We start from the raw sequence: 22,464 nt of genomic DNA, 5'->3' as shown, positions 1-22,464 counted from the left end.
GTCTCTGGCACTGTTTGCCATATAATTTGCATTGCACGCACACCACAATGATTCCTTTGATTTAACCTTTTCCTACTACTGTGAAAAGGCAATGTTAGCATATATTCCTTATGTATTTACAAATAAAGGGATTTTTATAAAAAGAAAACTTGAGATGATCTCCTTAGTTTAAACTGTACCTTATAGTTATGGATAAATTAGATGTAGGGATTACTAACTTTAGGAGATTTTATAAGGACTTCAATAGGTAAAAGCCTATGTACATACCTTGCTCTTTACCTAAGAATATTTTATAAGTAGAAATTACTTTAAATCAAATAATTCAAAAGGTAATAGGCATGCTTACTATTACAAGTTTTATTGTTAATATTTTTTATTTTTTAAATTTTAAAGGTAATATATAATTGTATAATAGAACTTTGGAGATAAAATATGAAAATTCATAAACCCAGAATCTGTAATAACCTGTTTTACTTCCTTATGGTCTTTTCCTATGTATCTAGTCTTACATTGCTTTAATAATAGTATATTTATAATTTTGTACTTTAGGAAGTTTTAAATTTATTGCTAATATTATTAGGGATCTTTTTTGGGTAAAAATACAATAAAATTTTATCTTTTGGATAAATCCACATTTTCATATTCCGGGTTTGTTTTGTAGTCTCTACCAAGTACACATATTATAATTCAGAAACAGTTTTGTGTTATTCTATTTACTGCTGTCTCTTCCCCCTCTTTTTGTTTCTGTGCCTTTGGCTTTCCCTAGCTGGGCACAGTCAGGTCCACTGATGCCCCCTATCTGCAAACTCAGTCTTGCACAGTACCTGAGCCATTCTTACCTGAGTCAGCTGATAGACACATCCTTAGCTTCAGATGCACACCTGCTCGTTGATGTGACTTATAGTTTTATCCATCCAAGACCTGGAATGCGTCCGCACAGCTGTTTGGGCTCCTACGTTCTTCCAGCTGACCATTCACCCCTAGGTCTCTCTTGTTGCCAGTTGCCATGAGATCAGCCCTAGGCCTTTACTTTGCTGCTCTTTCCCTTATCTCTCCTCACCTTTCAACTGCCACCTTTAGCTAACTTGGCCAGATTTTTCTCTCTTTGTTTTTTCCCCTGATATATTCTGCTTTATTCTATAGGCACCTTCTGGGGCTTTGATACTTCTTCCTTAGTTCCTGCCAGTTCTGTCTGCTGCATAATCCCAGTCAAGCTTGACATCTGTACAAGATTTTCCAGAGTCACCTCCTAAATTCTGAACAAGACTTCTCCTTGAAATCTTTACTCTTCTGCTTTATTCATTGAATTTAACCAGCATCTTGCCCAAGTTATGCTCTTTTGACCTAGGTTTTTTGATTGGCCCACTGTCTTTTTTGATGACAGGTGTTGTAGGTGGTACTGTTTCCTTTGAAGTATATTCGATCCTGGAACCAGGTCTCAGCCTCATTTGCAAAGGCCTGAAAACACCCAGGACAGTGTCAGCATGGTTTCTCCTGAAGGCAAATTACCGTGTAAAAATCAGGAGAGCAAAATAAAAATTTTAATGCATGTAGTTACTCTTCTAAATTCACTCACTGATTTTTGTTAGGTCTATTCAGATCCTTTTTACAGCTGAACCGTTTATCACTTGAAGCAAAAGGAGCAACTGTCTATGCCACGTCCAAATGTCTTTGTACTATGAAAACTTGAGATGCAAGGCATGTTGTGTCTAGGTTTAACATCACTGTAACACATGAAATAAGAGTCCATCAATGCAAACTAAATTAAAACTGTAGTTGCATAAATAGAATCTATGGTAAGCTCTCTTTGCCTTACCCCATTTATTCTACTTATTGATGAATTTTCATAACTTACTCCTTGAATAAATTATCCAAGAATTAGCCTGTGATTTTCTTTACATATTTCTTCATATTTGTACACAGGTATTGCCATAATAAAATCTTATAGTGATTACTGTTTTTTACTATTTACTTGGGCTGGATTTTAAAATAATGATTACTGTTTTTACTCTCCATTTGGACTGGATTTTTCATTTACAATTTATATTAAAATGGAACAACATTGTCAAGTCTACTGTTAGAAAGGACTCAATCATTCTTTCGTTTTTTTCAACTGTAGGGACATTCATATCCTTTCCTGCCTAGTCATACATGTAACTGGTCCTATCAGTAACATGATTAGATCACAAAACTTCTTTCTGCTAAGATATCAAATTTGGGCATTCACATTTAATTTTAACCTTCTGACATTATGCAGTTCTTTTCCTCTCTGGCTTCTATGTGGAATAATATGGCATGGCCAGTTTCTTACAAGATGTAAGTGGGTGGGGAGGTTCTGCAACAGGGTACTGGAACAAGACAGCCACAGGGAATTGACTCGATTAAATATATCATTTCCATTGTATACAGTTGTGATGTCCAAGTGATCTGATGATATGAGTCATAATCATAGGAAGCTTTTGGTCATAAATAAATCCAAGAAAGAAGTAATGAAGGATCCCAGCTAGTAGAACATGACAATGGAGTGTCTGTTTAACCATCAAGTGTAGACAGGCTGGTACTCGATTTCAGTATGATCTCTTCAGACCACATGTTACCTATTCTTTCGTGCCATACTCAGATGTCCCAAATTATTATCACTCTTATGACTGACTAACATAGAGGATTTCCAGCATTTTCTTGGGTTGCGTGGAGTTGTCTCAGGGATTTCTATATATTAATATATACAAAGGACATGTTGTCAAAGGAAGTGAAAAAAGGTTGAGTTAGGTGAATTTCCAGACCATCTATTCCTGCTTTACTCAAAGGTGTTTTTGTGTATTTTACGTACCAGTTGTGTGTAAGAATTCATTTGAGAAAGTGGCTGCCTTAAATTAGTCTGAGAGCTATTTCCTCTGTCCATCACAGATAGAAAGACACGATTTGGTGCTGTCTCCCCTCTAACCGTTGATGTGGCAGCTATTCATTGAATGAATACCTGTTGACTGCCAGGCCCTGTAATGCTTTGTTAGGCATCTTGGTCATCTACTGAGGTATTGAATAATCACTGCGTTACAGTCTTAAGTTTCCCCTCTGGTTCTGCGCATAAGTTACCATGTTTTCTTTCCACATTTTCTTGATAATCTTACAACTTCAAAGTGACTTCTATACCAAAAGTTCCAAAATCTGTCTCCAGTCTCACTTTGCCATGTAATACTCATGTGAGATTTGATAAGTCATCCTTTCTGAGCCTCAGTTTTCTTATTTGTACAACTGATGTAATTACCAACACTAGAAGGATAAAAAGACAGTGAAAGGTACAAGCTTATATAAGTATAAAGGATAATATTATTTTTATTGCTGTAATCAGTAACTTTAGGACCATATCTCAACATTTTTGTAGGAAATGCTTGTTTGTACAGACCCTGACACCTTAAACTTAAGATTTACTAAATAGTGTTCAGTCACTCTTTTTTCTTGCATGAGACACTGTCCTTGATTTTATATTTTTATGATGGCATGATCTTTCCGATAGTCATTACATTTCAAAATCTTGAAGGTACATTTTTAGTGCCTTCTCCTCCTTTAGAGGAGAAATGTTACTACATTTCTTCAGACTTTCTTTGCAACTTGTCTGTATTGCTCTAATCATCTCATAACTGGTCCCTTTTTCTTTAGTCTTTACGTGTACTGTTATGGAATTTTTATTTTTTTGTTTTTGTTTTGTTATTTTTGCCTTTTGTTTCTCTACTCCTAAAAAAATATAGCCTGAAACTTCAGCATCCCCGCACTGTGTACACATTGGCTCACTTGTAAGCCTTGCATTCAAGGTCCTCTACAATATATACTTAATCTGCATTTGCAGCTTTTCTTACTACAACTTTTTCATGAGCCAACCCCTTCAGCCAACCTTTTTGTTTTCAAATTGAGTATTGACCACTTTTATTTCTGTAAGCTCTCTGTCTGGAATGTCTTCTCTTTGTTGAAAAACTACAGATCCAGTCTGGCCTATTGAAAATGCCACCTCCATGAAAGTATTTGTAATATTCCTCAAACACATGTGATTATGGCTCTTCTCTTCTGAACTCACTATCTCACTGTTCTTTACTTCATCTCAGCTATTCCATGCTTGTATAATACCTAAGTAACGGCATAAAATACACTTAACTGTTTCTTTAGTTGAACTTGATCACTGTGTATCTGTTTCTTTCCATTTGTGAACCATATTTGAATCAGCCTCGGCCCCATGATGAGAAAGTGGTTGGTGACGGTAATGCAGTTTCATCTTACAGTTTATGTCCTACCATGTTGCAAGTACAAGAAGGAAAAGTGGCTCCCAACCAGCTTTACACTATTGAAAATATGGGGGACCGTTTTAACACTATTTTTTTTCTTGATAACATGCAGGAATATGTGTTGAAAGAATTATTTCAGGCATTTTTATTTATATCCATGTTAAAATATAGTTAAATGAAAGTATCTTCCAATCAGAAACTAAAATTTTATAGAACAAGTAAATTTACTTACTCCTAGAAAGATGTCTCACCTGTTCTTGTCTTGATTAATCTTCAAAGGGATTATTTTTTATGATCTGCAGTTTGTGCATCCCTATTTTAAGGCATTAAGCTCTGTATAAAATCCTTTTTGTATTATTGCAAATCAACCAATCTTTTGCTACTTTAATGTTGTCAGCCATTCACTCTTTATTGTTATTTTAAATGCCAGAAAGTAAAATGCAAAAACCCCACCCTATATTAATGTAATTTTATGGTTAAGATTTTACATTCAAAAAAGTCCAGAAATTCAAAGTTATAGTTCCCAGAAGAATCCTAATTCAGTCACATTGCATAAACTGATATTAAGGCTGAAATGTATCATCATTACAGTAATGCACAATACCTCTATATGCATGAGGACACAGTTATAGTTGCTGAGGGAACCATAATTTTGGATTTTCTGACTTTTTTTGCACATACAATTTCAACCATAATGTTGTTAATGCAGGCTTTTTTCATTGACTCTGAAGTAATGTATCTGTTGCAATGTTTATCTTAAAAATAAGTTTTCATTGGCTCAATTTTTTTCCTTCTGTATATCAATAAACCTATGGTTGTAAAGATCTGATGTCCTTACAGAGAACTACCTAGGAATATTTCTGTATAAAAATAGTTTTTAGCCTCATGTATGCTGATATTCTCTCTGCCTTTCTTTCTCACACACACATCCACACACAGCCTCACACACTTATGTTACATTCTGGCACATTATAGAAGCAGGTAGCATATCCACTACCTGCTGTTGAAAGTGTTGACGATACTGAATTATTTATTCTATCTTCTACACTATCCAAAATCGTTTTGGGTACTTTGACACATTTTGGTCTCTTCCATATGGATACTTCATGGTGGCAGAGTTGCCAGATGCTCAGGTTTTGTGACAGTCTTAGTTTTTCAAGGACTGTTGGAATATTCTTGGGAGAATCTCGCCTTGTTACTGATTCCTATGGAGTGGTAAAATACTAACATTTCTTTGAAAGTGTTTTTCAAGACAAGGAGTTGTTATAAAAAAGTTACTAGAATGTCCCATCTGAGTGTTTTTAACTTTGGGAACCTAGTAAGGGAGGAATTTATCATGAAATTCATTTACAATGAGTTGGCATCATCTTAAAAAGGAATAATAATAGCAGTATATGTAAATATGGGGATTAAACAAACATGGTGATATTTCAACATTTGAAATATTAGATATCTGACTCTCATAGAACGTCAGCCATTTATCTATATTTCAACTGCCAAAATGCAAAGGAGCAGGATGCCATCTAGTTTATTTTTTTACTCCTTATCAACTGGACAGAATCTTGCATGTACTATATAGATACCATATAGATATCATATATATACACCATACATATATATAGTTATATATGTGTTATACATATATGTTTATATGTTAAATATTTGCTTAATTGAATAGAATGTGGATATTTGTGGTCTCAAGTATTTACCTTTCCTGTTCAGTATGAATAGAAACTCCATAATCTCTTCCCTTTTCAATCCCTGCCTTCAACACAAAAATAATTGGACATTCTGCTCATCTTTTAATAGCCATCGCAAGTGTTTTCTCCTTTTCTAAAGCCTTTTTTCTGGCTTTCCTGGGCCATATCTGAGGTTCCCTTCTCACTTCGCTCATGGCATTCTATGTATTTCTTGGCATTTCTAGACCATTGTTATGTACAAGCAGAGAAAAAGGAAGAAGGGACAGCTCCGAGTCAGAAGGGAAGCCTCCATTCCATGGCCTATGTGTAAATGTCTTTTATGGCTGAGAGAGGCTTTTGACTGCCATTATGTGATCTATGACATGTGATCTTCAGATATGTGACCCTCAGACATGTGACCCTCAAATGTAGGCAATAGAAAATTCAGATATCATTAAGAGTCAGGTGGATATCTGTATTAGTCTCTACTGCATATTTATACCAAAAGTTCAAGTACTTTGTCTACGTTGTGTGGAGAGAAGGGATGAAACAGAAAATAAACAAACACTGTAAATAAAGTTTTTCAAACTTTTTTTCTTGGTGAGTAAACTTTCCCCCATGTAACTAGAGAGCATTTTCATTGAAACGTCTAACTTGAAAAAGTTGCTTTTACTATTGGAATCATGAGTCCAGGCTCACAAGCAGCAACTGTGACTTTCTTTTTATTACTGATATCACACTGGTTCTATTTTTGCCTCTTACTGGCTAACGTGGGGCAGATGACCTCATTTTCTGCTCTTCAGTCACCTGGTAAAGAAGTGTGGCCTAGGAAATTTTAAGTTCCTTCTTTCTGTAGTGTTAGATGAGTCCCACATATCATGTTTCATGCTAGGTGAGACCCAGAAAAGTGTGTCTCAGAAAGTTACCATGTGATGTAGGTTGTGTTGAATGACTCCAGTACTTCATTTTAGATAATCTAATATATAACTTAAAGAGGGTAGTTGTGATCAACGGAAGCATTTTTTTGTTTGTTTTTTGAAAACCAATGTTTTTGTTTGTGAAATTTAGCTGTGTACAGAATTTTTAATTTTTGTTTTACTCCATTTGATCTTTAAAAAAGTGGCTTTTAAATGTTTCCCCTCTGTGATATATGGGGTAATTAATATTAAAATGAGAATTCTCACACACAGGATTTAGCAAATCAGTGTTTGTGAAAAGTCTTACCTTTAAAATAAGTGTATAAAGGACCAGGACTCAGTCCTGAGACTCACCTTTGATTCTTTTTCTGTTGCAGATGTACAACATTATTAAACATTTCACTCTCTCTCAAACATTTCTTGAATGCCTACTGTACATAGTACAGTTTGCTAGTTTTGATGTTTATAATTAATTATTCAGTGGTACCCTTGTAATTAAATAGCAAAACATTGGGGATACTAAGTTATTTGTGGGGAGGTATTTCTCCAAATGGTATATTAAGCACCAAATTTAAGGAGGATTTCAAAGAACTGTTGTGAACTTGCCAAAACAAACATTGGAGGAATAATCAAAACACAGACATAATTTCTATGAGAAGCATAACAAATCAAATGATAAAACAACTCAATAGAGTAAAGCAAACTGGGAAGCAAACTTGAAGCAAATACTCATAAGCACCAAAAAAATTAGATGTTATTACTGATTACTGAAAGACTGAATATTTAGGATATATTTTATTTTGATAGTTTTATCAGTAGATAGGACTCAGTAGAAATAGCAAGTCCCTATATTTTTCCTGGTTAGCTTATTTGTTATTTGGGCACAAAATACTTTTTTTTTTTTTCATGGTTGTCAGGAACAGCTTAGTTGTCACGAAGCAGATATTATTATTGTTATTGTCATGATTACTTTAATTATTATAGTGTCATAATATTCAAGCCTAAATCATGATACTGTCCAAAAGCCACTCTGTACTTGCCTGTAGTTTGTTTATCAGGCTTGCGCCTCAAGAGAGTTTTCTGAATCTACTTGTGGATAGTGCTCTGGCTTGACTGGTCAGTAGGTCCTTAAATGTGTATAATTTTAGACTACACTGATAGGGTCGGATTGCAGTGATGATAGAACTTACATCCATTACTTTGGGTCTCCAGTCTTCAAACTTTATAGTGTTTAGAAGGGAACTCCAGAGACTCATGAGTGGCATGAAATAAAGGGCAAAGAACATTCCAATGTAAAATGATATGCTGCTTTTAAGGAATAGTCCTGTACAATAGATTAATCATGAGATGAATTAGAAATATTTCACATACTAATTATATTAGTTTATGGTGATAAAACACCATCTGAAGTGTTCCCAGCACACTCAGCAAGTTAGATGCTCTTTGCATGTTAATTGACTTACTTCTTCAAGGCTAATGATCATGAATCCCTGAAGGTGACAAAAATTATTATCAAGATATTGTACATTGCTGATCTTTGTACCAGGTTGACATCTACCTTTCCTCTTGAGTTCCGTTTGTTTGGATCCTGTCTTGGATACTTTACGATGGTGAAGCAGAGAACAGTGCCTGAAATACTATTAGGGACCCCAGGAAAAACTAATGAGCTCAATAAAAAATGACATCAAATAACACATCTTAGAATCGTGTTGGGTGTTCACATCCATGGGGCATGGGGAATGTTAAGCACCCATGGGCATGGATGCTTCCCAGCTTGTTTTAATGGTAGGAGTGAATATTGTATTGAACACTTCTGTATAAATGGAAAGTTAACCAGTTTTATTTTCTCACAGTCGTTGAGGGAATGAATGATCCATTCACTCCATTTATTCATTCACTTATTTGAAAATATTTGTTAAGCACGTGGCTAGGATGGGGAATGAGACAGATGTAGGACCTGTCCTAATGGAACTTTAAAATCCAGAGTGATAGCTGCCAAGTTAGGAAAACTATAGGATACTAAAGAAAAGAACAGCAGATCTAATTTATCTTATCAAGGAATATATACTTCAGTGGGAAGAAACGGGATAATATATTAAATATTGGAGAACCACATAGAATAGTTATGTAAAATTATATAACAGACTAGATCCCACATTTTTAACAAACATATTTGGTGACCAGGCAAGTTCTTTATTTAAATCAACTCTCCAGTGTATTTCCTCTCATTACCCTATTATCTGTAATCTTCAGTTACCTGCTGGGCACTCTACTTATATTCAGTATTTGCAAAACATGTCTCTTTATTTCTCCTCCAAACCAGGATTTTTTTTTCTCTTGTGTTAAGGAGTATTACACCATCACTATCTGATTATGTAAGCTAGAAACCTTTAGCCTCTTACTTTTAATAACCAAGCCGGACATTTCTTTCATCACCCTTAATGTTAGCCACTCTCTCTATTCCAGTGCCCTGACCTCCTCCTTGTTATTCCAGGAGGCTCGCTCCTGCATGTTATTTAGGATGCTTCCTAGAGTGCATCTCCTTAGGAAAGCCTTTATTGATGGTCATTACCTCTCCACAATTTGTATAGCCAGAGCAGTCTGGCCACTCAGTAAATATGTGATGGATAAAGGGTTGAAATAAAACTATTCACTCTTGTATAGTTCTTCTTTGTACCACTTATATTCTTTTATATTTCCAACACAGATTCTAATAAGTACAATTAACACAAAAACACTGAGTCACATACTAATCTTAAGATGATTCAAAATCAGTGTGGAGTAAGTGAAAAAGTAGAGGCTTTAGGCCCAGATCAACTTGAATTTGAAACTCATCTTTACCTCTTAGTAACTGCTGTTGTCTCAGCATTTAACCAAACCTCTTGTGCTTTAATTTCTTAACCAGTAAAATGAGGATAATAAGACATATCTCTTAGGGGTGGTGGTAGTGATGTGTGTAGAGAACCTTGCACGATACGTGGTTTTCTATCTTCCTTTAAAATATTACCATCAACATTACAATATTATGGTGATTAAAGGATTCCATTATCAAAAAGTGATCATGGAAAGCCATGGATTTAAATGAACTGTTTTGTTTTTGTTTTTGTTTCTGTTTTCTTTGAGACGGAGTCTCTCTCTGTCGCCCAGGCTGGAGTGCAGTGGTGTGATCTCGGCTCACTGCAAGCTGTGCCTCCTGGGTTCACGCCATTCTCCTGCCTCAGCCTCCCAAGTAACTGGGACTACAGGCACCTGCCACCATGCCTGGTAAATTTTTTCGTATTTTTAGTGTTAGCCAAGATGGTCTCGATCTCCTGACCTCGTGATCCGCCCGCCTCGGCCTCCCAGAGTGCTGGGATTACAGGCATGAGCCACCGTGCCCGGCCTAAAGGAACTGGTTTTATATCTTCTGTATTTGGTTATATTTAGAGTAATCTTCCTTATTTTGAGAATAATAGTGATTTATAGTGGTACTTTATTTAAATAATTTCTTTGTCTTCTCACTTTACAACCATCTTTTTCTTGGCCAATAAGCATTAAAAACTGAGTTAATTAAGAATAAGAAAAAATAAAAGATTGTTAGTATAATAATGAACATGCAGTGAGTCACCAAATTGCTGAAAGATAAAGTACAAACTTCTTATCCTGCATCTGGATACTTCTGGGTCTGAGGAAGACCACCGTTTCAGTTTTATCTGATTATTCATTTTTTTCCAGACGCTAACTGCTAGCCCTCTCTGACTAATTCAAATAGCACTGATCCTTTTAGTCCCGAGAACTCAGGACCTGGGCCTCTTCTGCCACCCCTGATAATTCTGAGACTTCCTGGTTTTTCACTGCTCTTAGTTCTCTTTTCTTCCGCTGAGTGGCCATAGCACTTAGTGCCTCTGCCTTCATTCGTAATCAATCTCACACTGCTTTGTGACATTTCTTGTGCAGGAGAGAGCAGTTACTTATCTTTTTTATTGTTATTTAATGTTTCCTGTATTTACGGCTTATTTCACCAATTATATTGTCAGTTCTTTTAGAACGGGGTGATATCTTATACTTCTTAAATTGCCAAGTCAGAAGATTTTACAGTGTTCTGATTTGTTGACTTATTGATAGAATGTCTAAAAACAGATATATCTACAAATGTTCTGGTTCATATTACCTTGGACCTTGTAAGAATACTCTTAATAATGAACTCCAGTCCCAAAAGAAATAAACACATACATGAAAAAATGTTTAAATGTATGCAATAAAAATTTCAATGTATTTATAGATTTTTTAAAATAATAGGCTCACCCTCTCTTCTTGTCTCTTCCTTTCTTTTTAGCAACATAATTACAAAGTGTCTTTTATGGATTAGGCACTGTGCCAGATACCAAGAGTTAAAAGACTCAGCGTTTGCAGGAATAATTTAAGAGACACCTGAATTTAAGTGACACCTTTAGCTAAAGAAGCTCAATAGGCATTATGGAATTTGTTTCCTTAAACATCCGTAAGACAGTTCAGAGTGCTGATGATGGCAGCAAGGATAGATGTTAAGAAAACAGCCTTATGTTGGAGATACTGCTCAGTGGCAGGTTGTGCCTACAGTCTTTGATTCCCTACCTTCTTGACAGGTGTTCTGTATACAGTGCTTTTTTGTATACAGTGCTCTCCTGGCCATTGTGATAAGCACAGGAAAGGAAAATTACATGATGGAAGAAAGTAAAACTGCCCGATTGATGCCACACGATGAGACAGCTTTTGGGAAACTGGCTACTCTATTTATAAACAGCCTGTAAATTACCACCACAAGAACCTGGGAGATTAAATGACTGTGTTTCCTTTTCCTTCAGATAAGACTTCCATCTTGTATTTTTAATTGTTTCAGCAAAGGGAAACATTTTGTTAGGCAGTGTTCTTGAAAGTTTTTGAATATCCATAGCATTTAAACATGCAGTAGAAATGGTCCAATTAAGATTAAGTAGCTGACAACTAAAGCAAATTGTGTTAAAATGAATTTTGTATATTGATGATTAATGAATATTAGAACTCAGTTATCTCTCTACACAAGTTTTATGAATTAAAAAATATGTTGAAACCAAAGACTTTTGAAATGCTTGGGAGTAATTTTCATTTACGTGTGTATGTATCATTGAGCTTCTGTTGTAATTAAAACTCTGTCAAGGTGCTTTGGAAGTGATAAAGGGAAGAAAGCAATAGCTGTCCTCTCTTTCACTTCTCATATCCAGTTTTATCAGCAAACCCTGACAGTTATCAGTACACCCAGTCAGGCCACTTGGTAACACTCTCACAATATTAGCATCTTAGCCCAAGACAGTGTCATTTTTTTTCTTCTTGCTGTCTTCTTCCACTCATGACTCCTTGCAGTCTGCTTTCCATATGGTAGTCAGAGTAAAGTTTTCTGGTATTAAAAAGTAATTTAAATATGCATGAATTACATAAACAAAAGAAATATAAGAGATTAATACAAAGAAGATTTCAAAACTTTATGGACATGAGTATAAAAATCATGCCCTAGTTGGAGATATTATGACTTACCATATCATGAAGCGTAATAAAAAATCATACCTTTTAGAAATAATTTTTAACATGGTAAAACAACATGGTGTTAAAAGCAAGAAATGAAAGTATGCAATAATGTATTTCTGTTACAAAGTGGAAAGAATAAAATAAAATATATCTAATGTACATATAAGATTTTGTCACTTCCCTGCTTAAAATCCTTCCAGCTCTTCCTATTGTTCTTACCACAAAACCAAAATTATTTTCATGTCTTACCTTTGAATCTTCACCCTTATTTTTGGCCACTCTCCCATTGGCTCCAACCTCCTTGGTCTTCATTCAGTTCCTCAACCTGTCATTTTTCTTCTTGCCTCAGCTACTTTGTTTTCCATTTTATGTCTGTAATTTAGCATAGTGCCTTGCAAATAATAGGTGCCCAGCACATGCTTAGAGCACCAAAATGCAAATAGTAGCTATCTCTCTTTGGAATAGTTATGGGTGATATTCACTTTATTTGTATTTTTTGTGCTTAAAACATTTTCCGTAGTGAATGTGTATTTTCTAATTCTCAGAAGGAAAAGAAAAAATAATGCCATTCCAGAATTGGAGAGCTGGGTAGGTGAAATTCATCTAGGCAGGAGGAACATGGAAATTAGGTTATCACAAGCGGGTCAAGGGTCTGTTCAGGAAAATCAGTTAAGCAGGTAATTGTATTCAGGAAACATGGGTGTCAGGTTAGGGAAAGCTGGTTCATCCAGAACTGTGCTTTCCAATACAGTAGCCACTAACCACATATGGCTAGTCGATTTAAATTTAAATTTAATCAAATTAAATTTAAAAGTTAGTTCCTCAGGAGTACTAGCTACATTTCAAGTGCTCGATAGCCATATGTAGCTGGTCATATGTGGACAGTACAGATATAGAACATTTTCATCATCATAGAAAATACTGCATCACAGAAAATACAGGATCCTAGAGAGTAGATATCAAGGAACAGGAATGCATGAGAGGGAAGAAAAGAACCAAGGCTTAGGTAATGAGTCTTAGCAACATGAATCTAGACCAGGAGTTTAGGTATTGAGCAAAGTGACACAGCTAGAAGAATTTACTCTTTTGTCAAAGGCCTCCTGAAGCCATGCAAGAAATTGTGTATGAGTGGTAACACAGCCCAAACTGGTATCCGTGTTAAATTGTATACACTATCTCATTATGTCATAAATAGCTTCAGGAGAGGAGAGGGGCCTACTGAAAAGATTTCATGGGGCAAGAGTGAGGTGACCTAGCCCATGAAGAATCATTACTAAAGTGTATGGGCAGTGGCTGGAATATTGAATGCCTGCCTTCTGTTACTCATTTCACTTCCCTTCTGTACCATTTAAGATATAAAAGTGTGCATCTTGATGGTAATGGTCACACTACTACTGCCCTTAGGTATATTTCAGCTTTTCTTTTTACATATTAAGTAAATAGGGTAAAAGGCAAACAACTGATTTATTTAAATTGAGCAGAAAATAATAAAATCTTTAATCTCGAATTTCATTGTGTTTAACTGTTTCGGATTCTTTAAACATATATGACTTGAAATGTAGATACAATGTGTATTGGAAACAATCGAAACATGTGTACAGGTCCTTTTCCCAAATACATGGAATGGTGTTAATGTGCTTGCAGCATAGAGCCGTTTTGGTTAGATGATTATAGTAGCAGCTTACTTGTACTTTTGGTGAAATGGTAAGCTAATGATGTAGCTGTTAATTTGAATTTAGCAGACATTTTAAATATAGGTTTCTCTTACAGAGACAAAAGTTGCAATTTAAAGCTCTTTGGTGGTCTAAAAACAGCTTAATTCTGTAGTAGCATGGTAATAAGTACTAATCCAGCTTATACAGTGATTGTAGTATGTCATGTTTGTGAAAGATTGCTCAACTGCTTTCTCTGGGTTTTATGTTAATTTAAAAATATTAAACATAAAACCTTATAACATCTTCATGCTGAGATAAACTGTTCAATTTAACTTGTGCTCAAGCAGCAGCTGTCGGGAATTATCTTGTTCCTAGTGGTTTTTGCTATCACCTTGTGTCCTTTCCTGCTAGAGACACACTGTGGGATGATAAAGTGCACCTTGTTAGGATTTATTGGTTAAATAATACCTGAGGCAAGATGAGCATTTGTAGCCCAGGGATTAGCTGCTGATCAAGTGATGTCATTCATTGTATTATTATCAATTTTTAAAAATTGATAGTAGGGAGCAGAGTAAAAATTGCCTATGGATCACCTGCATTCCTTTTGTGGGCATATTCATTACTTCTTTTTGGGTGTTGTTGAGCTAAATATTTGAGAAATTGCTTATTGACCACTTTACCGTTTTACGAGCAAGCAAAGCAAAGAGATGATGGAGATAATTTCCACTATTTAAAACTAGTGAGGGCTATTTCAAGATTAATTATACAAATACAGTGAATTTTCTTTTAATGATTAAACAAACTGAAAGAAGTGTTGGCGTGGGCAGTCTCAAATGGGGAATATTATGAAAATTATTGTTGTTTCTCATATGAATATATTGCCTTCTTTTATTTCGGAGGTTTTCTTTGGAAGGCTCAACTTTAGGGTTGAATTCTTTGGTTACGGATAAGCTGGTGGGTAGGGGGACATGTGGTAGAAATAGAGTGAAGGGCTCCTTTCGGTTAAACATTAGCTATAGATAGTCCACCCTGAGGATAATACTCATGTAGAAATTAACAGTTGGAATATGGCTAGAAATACAGATATGATGGGTTTATTGTTTATGGAATATAGAATTTTTTTCTTCTACTTACTGCCATTTAATGCCTGTTACTTCAAATGTATAGTTTTATAAATGTATAACTTACCCAAAATTTGCAGTAGGACAATGCCTTGCTCCATGAAATCTTTTTGATAGACTCTCCCCCTCCCCTGAAGCTATGAATTACTACACACCTGTTCACATAGATTAATCAATTGTTAATGTGTTTGCACATTTTTGTTTTTCTCTCTGTAAATATATACATATTAATATTTATTATTAGTAGTAGCATTTGGCTGAACTATTTAATAATTTATTGCAGACATCATGGCATTTCACATCTAAATAATTTGACATGAATCTCCTAGGATAGGAATATTCTCCTACATAACTGCAATAAAATTATTGTATTTAAGAAATTAAAGATTGATAAAAACTTGCAGTCTTATAATTAGCCCATATTCAAATTTTTCCTATTGTCCTAATAATGTCCTTAATAGGTGTTCTTTTCCCTTCCAGTGTCCACTGAAGGATCATATACTGGATTTTGTTTTGAGTGTCTTTATTTCCTTTAGTCTAGATTTTTTTCTTTTATGACATGACATTTTTGGAGATCCAGCAAATTATTTTGCAGAATATTTGTCTGGTTATTCCTTACCAAATTCAGCTTAGGCATTTTGGGCAGGAATACTATACTGATGATTTGTATCTTTCTCAGTGTATCACGTTTGGAAATACATAATATCACTTTGTCCCATTATTGGTCACAGTAAGTTTGATCACTTGATTAAGTTGGTTTCTACCAGATTTCCCCATCATAAAAGGTATATTTTTTGTAATTAATAACTCATATGAAGGCTACTTTTAATGCATTTTTCTGCCTTGTGTGTGAAAAACATTATGCTTGCCCAGGTGATAATGATTAAGAATGGGCGTCATTGCTTGCAATAGTATGTATGGTCAGGGATGGGCACAGTAAGAAAGAATAGAAGGAGAGGAGGATTACGCAATAACTAGACCTAGAAGTTGCCATGTATTCCCTTTTAAGGAAAATATTGTTTGAAATTAATATTTTGTTGTTTCCTCTGCTAAAGATCAGATTTTTAGGTAAACAAATATCTTCATGTTTCAGAATTTTCAGTGTAAGTTTTAGAGAGGCTTATATGTGGTAGTGGTGTGGGGAATATGTTTGGACAAAATGGGGCATTGTTTGGTCATAATTTTTTTTTTATTTGGGTATAGACAGACAGGTTTAAAAAATAAGTGCATCTCCTTGGTAAGATTTTTTTTTTAACCTTAAAGAGATAAATTATAACATTAATATAGCAATGTAGGTTTGAAGAGGGATTGCTGGCTTTTGGTCTTGTGTGCCTCTTGTAGCCCGTGAAGAAGACACTTGAATTCCTACTTGTGATATATGCACTTATTATGTAATCCTTCTTCTTATTTGAAAGGCTAGTGCGGCAGATCATATAAACACCTGAAGTTAGCCATTTGGCTTGTCAGCAAGGGAGGATTTATAGTAGTTGTAATCATGGTAATAACAAGGATGATATTTTGTATTTATTAAGTACAGAAAAAAGCACTTGCAATGTAAGTGGTCCGCAACCAATTCATATCTGTGGTGTAATGAAAAGCACTTTGAGCTCTTAGAAGACCAGCAGTCTCTCTGCTTTGCAACTTTCTACCAGTGTGATCCTAGAAAAACTCTTAACCTTCTTGAACCTGATTTTTTAGAATGGGAATTAAAGCCATAAAGGTCAAATGACGTTACATTATGTTATAAAGGTGGCATTCTATCAAAATTGTGTCATCTAAATGTCCTCAGCTGCTCAAGTCCTGTACTTTGTCCCTCTTTTGTGTCCGTATGTAATAGGCACCTTATTAGGGAAACATTTCCAGGTTGTCCCAGACAATTAGTATTGCTTTCTGTTTGTTTCTCTAATGTTTTGTGTATGTCTCTATTACAGGCAGCATTTATCCTGCTGAGCTGTCTTGTTCATCTTTTCTGTTCTTCCTGGTTAGACCCTGGCACATAGTAGGCATTTAGTAAATGTATGTGGAATGAGAGAGTAAATTGACACTTTTTTCATTTATAAACATGGATAGGCAAGCTTTCAGTTTCCCTTTTTCCCTTAAAAATGAGGAATCAGCCTTTGATAAAATTTTTATATTTGTGCTTTTTAAGGGATTTTACAGATGATGCATCTGGTACCATTAGCAGTCCAGTAATGGAGAAGAAAAGATGTTTTTAAAAATACAAGTATTGTAAGATACTTTACAAGTGAGGGGAGGGTAAGAAAACATGCCAAGAGAAAAAGGCCATACTAGATAAGTCTATTGCATAAATCAAAAGAGTTTATGTCATAACATGAACATGTGCCATTCCTGCTCATACATTGAATTTCAGTAGTTGGTTGCATAAAGAAGGAAAGTGTAATGAAACTGGCAAGCAAAGTATTCCCCAGTCAGCCTTATCTTTGTTCCATTTGTCCTTCAGATAGAGCTTTTCTTGCCTTTTTCAATAAAATCCATCCGGCTTTTTTTTTTTTTTTTAACATTTCTCAGTAACTGCACTGAGAAGACCAGTGAGATTCGGGGACTTTATAGTTCTAAGCAGCTGCTTTTTAAGAGATCAAAACTTAGAATGCTGCTACATGGTATTCAACCTCAACTATTGATGTGTCCCTATAGGGGATGTGTTTTTCTTGGGGTGGGAAGAGGAAAGAGGAGAGAAGAGAAAAGCATGATCCCTTCAAACATACTTGGGACAGTAAACCCCAATTTTCTTGTTTCCTAGGACCCTCTTTGCAAGTTCAGTGCTTAACCTGACCGAACTGGCTGCCCTTCGGCCTGACCTTGGGAAACTGAAAAAGATTCTGTATTTTCACGAGAACCAGTTGATATATCCTGTCAAGAAATGTCAGGAGAGGGATTTCCAATATGGATACAACCAAATTCTTTCGTGGTAGGTATGGATTGTATCATTATATTTGGCCCTTTGCTACCTTTTTCTTTGTAGGTGGTTACGTTTTAAATCTGGAGACCTACTACTGTACACCTTTTTTTAAAACACCATAAGGTAGGTGCAAATATTTAAACAATTCTTCCTTCTGCAGTATATGTAAGATCACAACTAATCATTTTATAAAAATACATATATGTAACAATCTAATTATATGTTGAGCTAATTATCTATTTTTCACAACATTCAAAATAGAATTAAAAGGTTGGCAGGGACCTTCACCCCTTGATTTCATGATCTATTGCTTAAGGCATTTAGAAAGTGCAGTTAGTCAACTCTTACTTATTAATCATGATTACTGTATTCAGCTAAAATCAAAATAGAGTTTTACAGAGAAGTAAAAATTAAAGCATAATGGAGCAACTTGGGGTTTTGTCTGCCCCGCCTTTTTTTTTTTTTTTTTAAACTGTAAGACAGAGAAGACTATGGACAATGAATCCTTAGGTAGTGTTTTCTTTTTTCCCTCGTTGAGTCTTCTGAAATGGCACAGCCTTAAAATACCATGACATTTTAAAGGTGATGGTCCTTCTCTATTGTTACTTCGACAAAGTGTATCTCCTGAAGCTTAGTTAATGAAAGAAGTTAATAACAATTCTGAAATGGCTTTGCTATTGGATCCTATTCACATAACTGCAACAGTCAAACGGAATCTGTTTGTCAGTGATTTTGTACATTTTATTTATCTTTATTAACAGCTATTAGCAACTGGGTTTGATGATGTATTTAAACAGACCCCCAATTCTTGCAAGAATGTTTCATAGTTTAGTTGACATAGAAAAATGGCTATATAGTAATAATTCTGTGTTGTGTGCATTTTGTGAATGTTTTCCTACAATCATTTTTACAAGCTGCTTCAATTGTGAAGTAGCAGTGCTATCAAAATAGAGTGCAACTGCTTCACGTCAAATGTCTCATAAAAAAAGCAGCCGTTTTAAAATTTCATAATAAAATTAAAATACTTTATATTGAAACAGAGAAGGAAAATATGTTTTAAAAATGAAAATAAAATCATTTTGTGCTTTATCAATATGGAAAACATTTGTAATATTCTTTTGATTTCTTGAATTAGCATCATTCTTTTCCTCAGATAGTGTGTTTATTACCCCTGAGAAATCATTGGGAAAAAAACTAAGTCTATTTTTTCCTTTATGGGTGGCTTTAAAGTTAATGGAAGTTACATCCACTCATATCAGGGAGGAAATGTACCAAAAAGGATATTTCTGTAAACTATCTTGGATCTTTAATTTAGCATAGACTGGATTTTTAAGAATGTAAGTCATTGGGTCACTTGCCGTTTGAGGGAAGCTATCTAAAAACAATTCAGCTCTCGATTCCTCCTCACTTTCATAAAACATTGTTTTTGCTGATAGGGAATGAGACTATAAAAGCTTTATACATGATTTTTCAGCATTGCTTTTCTCAAGAGGGTAAACTTATAGACAAGCTTGGAGAGAGAGAAGTGGACTTCATCATCAGTTGGCTTCTTAATGGGGAAAAAATGGTTCACAGTTGTCCAGAGGAAAAATAAGAGTGTCAAAAGGCAGTCCTGTTCAGATTCTCTTTGAAAAGTATGACTCCTGCTTCCTCAAATGTTTCTTTAGTTTTCTTGCTGACTTCTGCTTTTTTGGCACTGTCAGATTTCTTTCTGGACTGTGTGGCAGTTAAGGACTTTAAAGATGACTGACATAAGCACTCACCTTAAACAGTGATTTCACTAACCCTCTGACTTATGAACACATGTCACAACTATATATTATGACCTGTAGGTCACTATTACAATATGTGACATATGGTGAAAACAAGACTAGCTGTAAAACATCCTTCAACTTTTGGTATATTATTATATTAGCTTCCTTATTGCTTAGTGTTGTGTCAGCACTTCTGTGACATTCCTTTGTATTGTTCGTGTTGTAATCACCCGCACCCCCCAAATTTGCACTAGGTAGCAACTAATAAACAATACTTGTATAGAAAATCAGTTTTTTTCAAGGGATGCACGGAAGTAGCAGGCCAACACTCTTTTTGTTCATTTTTTATTCTGCTAGATATTAACATTGTAATAGTAAATTTGGCTGTCTCAGCAAATATGACTTAAACTAAACTGACGTTTGGCTACGGCATTCCTATTCTATAAGCTCTACTTATTCTGTGGTGTTCTGCAGTCCTGTGTACATAACATGTCTTCTTTCCAGTAGTATTGATCTATCATTTTTAGGGTGGAATAAAACCAATTGCTTTGTCCCTTTAATCTTGTATACAGATGTTCCTCAACTTACGATAGGATTACAGCCTGGTAAACCCATTATTGTGAGTTGAGAATATTATAAGTTGAAATGCATTTAATACAACTAACCTATCGAACATCATAGCTTAGCCTAACCTACCTTCAACATATTCAGAATACTTACATTAGCCTACAGTTGGGCAAAATCATCTGGCAGCACAGGTCACTGTAGAATATTGGTTGTTTACCCTTGTGATCATGTGGCTGACTGAGATTTGTGCCTCACTGCTGCTGCCTAGCATCATGAGAGAATATTGTGCACATACCATTAGCCCAGGAAAAGATCAAAATTCAGTATTCGAAGTATGGTTTCAATTGAATATATATTACATTTTCACCATTGTGAAATTTAAAAAATCTTAAGTTTGAACCATTGTTGTTGCGGACTGGTATTACCACATTTATTTCGTTGAATTCGAAGATCATGGTGTTGCGGCGCTTTATAATTTATATGTACCTTTATGTAATCAGTTAGGACCTAGTGATCTGGATTTCCGGATGCATTTCTACCAGTTTCTTCTATTTCTCTGGCTAGCCCAATATAATATAATATGATAGTGAAACAAGTTATTTTGGGATACCATAATCCTTTCTGTGTAGTCTCAGAACTTTTAAAAACTTAACACAATTTCTTGAAGTAAAAGCTAAAGCAAGAAGTAGACTTTAACCAAATAGTGCCGAAGGTATCGTGCCTTAGTATGAAAGTAGTTTTATCTGAATTAGTCTCCTTGAAGTTAGTGAGAAGTGTGACAGATGCTCTGTTCTCGGTAGTATGGTGTAAAATGATGCACATCACTGACAGAAATTCAACATGGGTAGCTGGGCCACGAAGAAAAAGGAATTGCTGTACGTAGTGTTGTTGATAATATAGAAAGTTCCTGGCATTGTGGAAAAATATGCTTTGGTTTGGAGTCTCATGCGATCCCATTAAATCATTCTATTTCCCTGTTGCCTTTCAAATCTGATGCCACCAATCAACTCCCTGTGATATAACACTAATGAAACTAACTTAGCTCTTAGAGACATTTTGGTAGATACTGATATGAAGTGAAGAGTTCTTTGCAAACCTAAGGTGTAGTATAAACTCTGATTAATCCATAGAGGTCTTAGGTTGATAAAAATTACTGTGAATGAGTCTGGGCTCATCATTTGCATTTGTCTTTTACCTTTACAGCCTGGTGGCTGATGTGGTTGTATTCAACTCAGTTTTTAATATGGAATCCTTTCTCACTTCCATTGGAAAATTTATGAAGCTGATTCCTGATCACAGACCCAAGGATCTGGAAAGCATCATCAGACCCAAGTGCCAAGTTATTTACTTTCCCATCAGGTTTCCTGATGTGAGCAGGTCAGTATGTTTGACTCTGTTCTCAATATTGTGTCATAAATTATTCCTCAAATGTATAAAAATTGATGTTCTTCATGCCAGTTTTAACTTTTCAGCATAAGTATGGTTAGTTAGAGAATTAAGTTCTATCTCACCATGCTGTGATTTACAAAGATTTTAAATCATCATGTGTCTAACCCGTCACTAAATAGTTCAGATATTGAGTCCTTCTTTTCTGTTATTTATTTGTTTGCCAAAGCAGCCTGGTGTTTTGTTTCTTTCTTTCTTTTTTTTTTTTTTTGTTACAGAAGTCATTGTCAAGCATATTTCTCAACCTTTGCATTGAGCTTATGCCCATTGATTTATATATACAATAATAACTGGTCTAGATAAGTCAATGTTAAGTCTAACTGCTTGGATTAGTTCATTTCTCATGCTATTTTCTTTTATTTTTTCTTTATTTTTAATTATTTATATTATCTTAATAAAGAGTTAAGTCTTCTATATTGGTTTACAAATGTACCTAATTGCCATTTCTCTTTCTTAGTTACTAAGGACATTTTTTTTATTACCCTTGCTGCTGGGCCCACCTTGAATTAGCAATGGATGATGTGGCTCAAAGGGAACATTCTGGAATTCCTTTTCACTTTTGATTAAACCTAGCAAAACTGTTTTTACTACCACTAGGAATATTTCTCCCT

The 22,464-nt window shown here is 35.1% G+C and overlaps 1 protein-coding gene across 50 annotated transcripts in view; it reads left to right on the top strand.

Moving 5' to 3' along the window:
* Positions 1-22,464, top strand: part of GTDC1 (glycosyltransferase like domain containing 1) — a 386,422-nt gene that overhangs the window by 169,182 nt on the left and 194,776 nt on the right. For 47 of the 50 annotated variants that reach the window (XM_063790448.1, XM_063790474.1, XM_063790472.1 and 44 more), the window contains 2 exons: positions 17,928-18,095; positions 21,611-21,784. In XM_063790448.1, the coding sequence (XP_063646518.1) occupies positions 17,928-18,095; positions 21,611-21,784 (342 nt within the window). Of the gene's footprint in view, positions 1-17,927; positions 18,100-21,610; positions 21,785-22,464 lie in introns of all 50 variants that reach the window. The other 3 variants (XM_063790470.1, XM_016949768.4, XM_063790471.1) reach the window with 1 other exon arrangement.

The sequence above is a fragment of the Pan troglodytes genome, chromosome 13 (genome assembly GCF_028858775.2).
Source record: "Pan troglodytes isolate AG18354 chromosome 13, NHGRI_mPanTro3-v2.0_pri, whole genome shotgun sequence".
In the NCBI taxonomy this organism is placed as follows: domain Eukaryota; kingdom Metazoa; phylum Chordata; class Mammalia; order Primates; family Hominidae; genus Pan; species Pan troglodytes.
Note: the sequence above shows the minus strand (reverse complement) of the source record. Positions and strands in the feature narration are given on the sequence as shown.